Source organism: Pteropus alecto, unplaced genomic scaffold (genome assembly GCF_000325575.1).
Source record: "Pteropus alecto unplaced genomic scaffold, ASM32557v1 scaffold72, whole genome shotgun sequence".
In the NCBI taxonomy this organism is placed as follows: Eukaryota; Metazoa; Chordata; class Mammalia; order Chiroptera; family Pteropodidae; genus Pteropus; species Pteropus alecto.
The window spans coordinates 11161906-11163465 of NW_006436811.1; the positions used below are offsets into that span (position 1 = coordinate 11161906).

General features: G+C 53.1%; 1 protein-coding gene across 1 annotated transcript in view; it reads right to left on the reverse strand.

Moving 5' to 3' along the window:
* Window positions 1-594: 594 nt before the first annotated feature.
* Window positions 595-1560, reverse strand: part of POU4F1 (POU class 4 homeobox 1) — a 2680-nt gene continuing 1714 nt past the window's right edge. The window contains exon 3 of the mRNA XM_025048189.1: window positions 595-1558. Coding sequence (XP_024903957.1) covers window positions 1065-1558 — 494 coding nt within the window. The 3' untranslated portion in view covers window positions 595-1064. The remainder of the gene's footprint in view (window positions 1559-1560) is intronic.

Here is a 1560-nt window from a genome sequence, read left to right on the forward strand (position 1 = left end):
GGGGGACGGGGAGGGGGCGGGGAGCTGCTTTTGGAATAGTCTGTTTCTAGATCTTAGATATAAGAGCAAAAAGAAAATCTTATTAAATTGTTTTATTTTCCTAGAATAACATATCTATTTCGTAGCTCCTTAGTTCTGCTTTTTAGTCAGCTCAGACTCTTTCTCTCTCCCTAAACACCCCTACCCAACTGTGCCCAGGCTTCAGGAGTACAGGCCAGGTCACTGGAAAACTTGGACTTTACCTAAATGGGCAGTCAAGCCTCCCTCCTTCAGCTGTTACCCTACTCACTTTGTGACAATGGAAAGCAGCCATCGGAGTCTCACTGGAACGCAGAAAATAAATCAAACAGGACAGAATGGGGTGGAGGTGAGACTTCGAAGGAAAAATTAAACACACAGAACTACTAGCTTCGCTACCCAGAACCTCGCCTTCCAATTCGTTTGGTTTTCGGTTTTTGACTCAGTTCGTGTGTGTAGAGTTGGGTCAGTGAAAATCATGGTAGTGCTCTTTTTTTCCTCTTCCTTAGGGGGAAATGAAGCTGCAGAATACGACTCCCTGGAGTTAAATTTCTAAAGCATATTCATTTGCCTTTGTTCTGTTTTGTTTTAGTTTGTCTTTATTCGTTTAGTTTTTGGTGGTTGGTAGGTTTGTTTTTGTACATAGATACTTGGTCCCCAGGAGATTTTGATAAGTGTCTCTGGTCCAAAACAGTTCATTTCCCTACCCTTCCCGAGTCTCCCCCCACCCTAACCCCTAGAACCTTCCTGCTCCTCGAAACCTCTTCTCCAGTCTCCGCTTTCCTTACCCTACTCCCCGCTCATCCAAATGCTCCTTCTCCCCGCCATCCTTTCCAGTGTCCACACCCAATACCCCAGTCTAGGCTGGGGGGAAGGTAAGGGCAAGGAGAGCAGAAAGGGGGCGGAAGAGAGCGCCCGAGGAGCGACTCTCCAAATGCAAGCAGGATAACGGACACTCCAAATCCGGGGGGAAGCAGGCCAGGGAAAAGCCCCCACAATGCCCCTTCAGCTCCCCGGTCCGTCCCACCCGGCACCCCCCACACCCCTCAGTAAGTGGCGGAGAATTTCATCCTCTTCTGCTTCTGTCTCTGGTTGCAAAACCACACCCGCACCACGTTCTTTTTGAGGTCCAGTTTCTCGGCGATGGCGGCTATCTTCTCGGACGAGGGCCGAGGTTGTACGGCGAAGTAGGCCTCGAGAGAGCGCTTCTCGGGCGCGGCGATGGAAGTCCGCTTGCGCTTCTTCTCGCCGCCGTTGAAGAGCTCAGGCTTGTTCATTTTCTCGCGCTGCGCGCCCTCGGCCTCCTCGAGCCACGCCTGCAGGATGGGCTTGAGCGCGATCATGTTGTTATGCGAGAGCGTGAGCGACTCGAACCTGCAGATGGTGCTCTGGCTGAGCGAGCCCACGCCCGGGATCTTGAGGTTGGCCAGCGCCGAGCCCACGTCGGCCTGCGTCACGCCCAGCTTGATACGCCGCTGCTTGAAGCGCTCCGCGAACGCCTCGAGCTCGCGCGGGTCCGTGTCCGAGTCGCAGATGGACGCC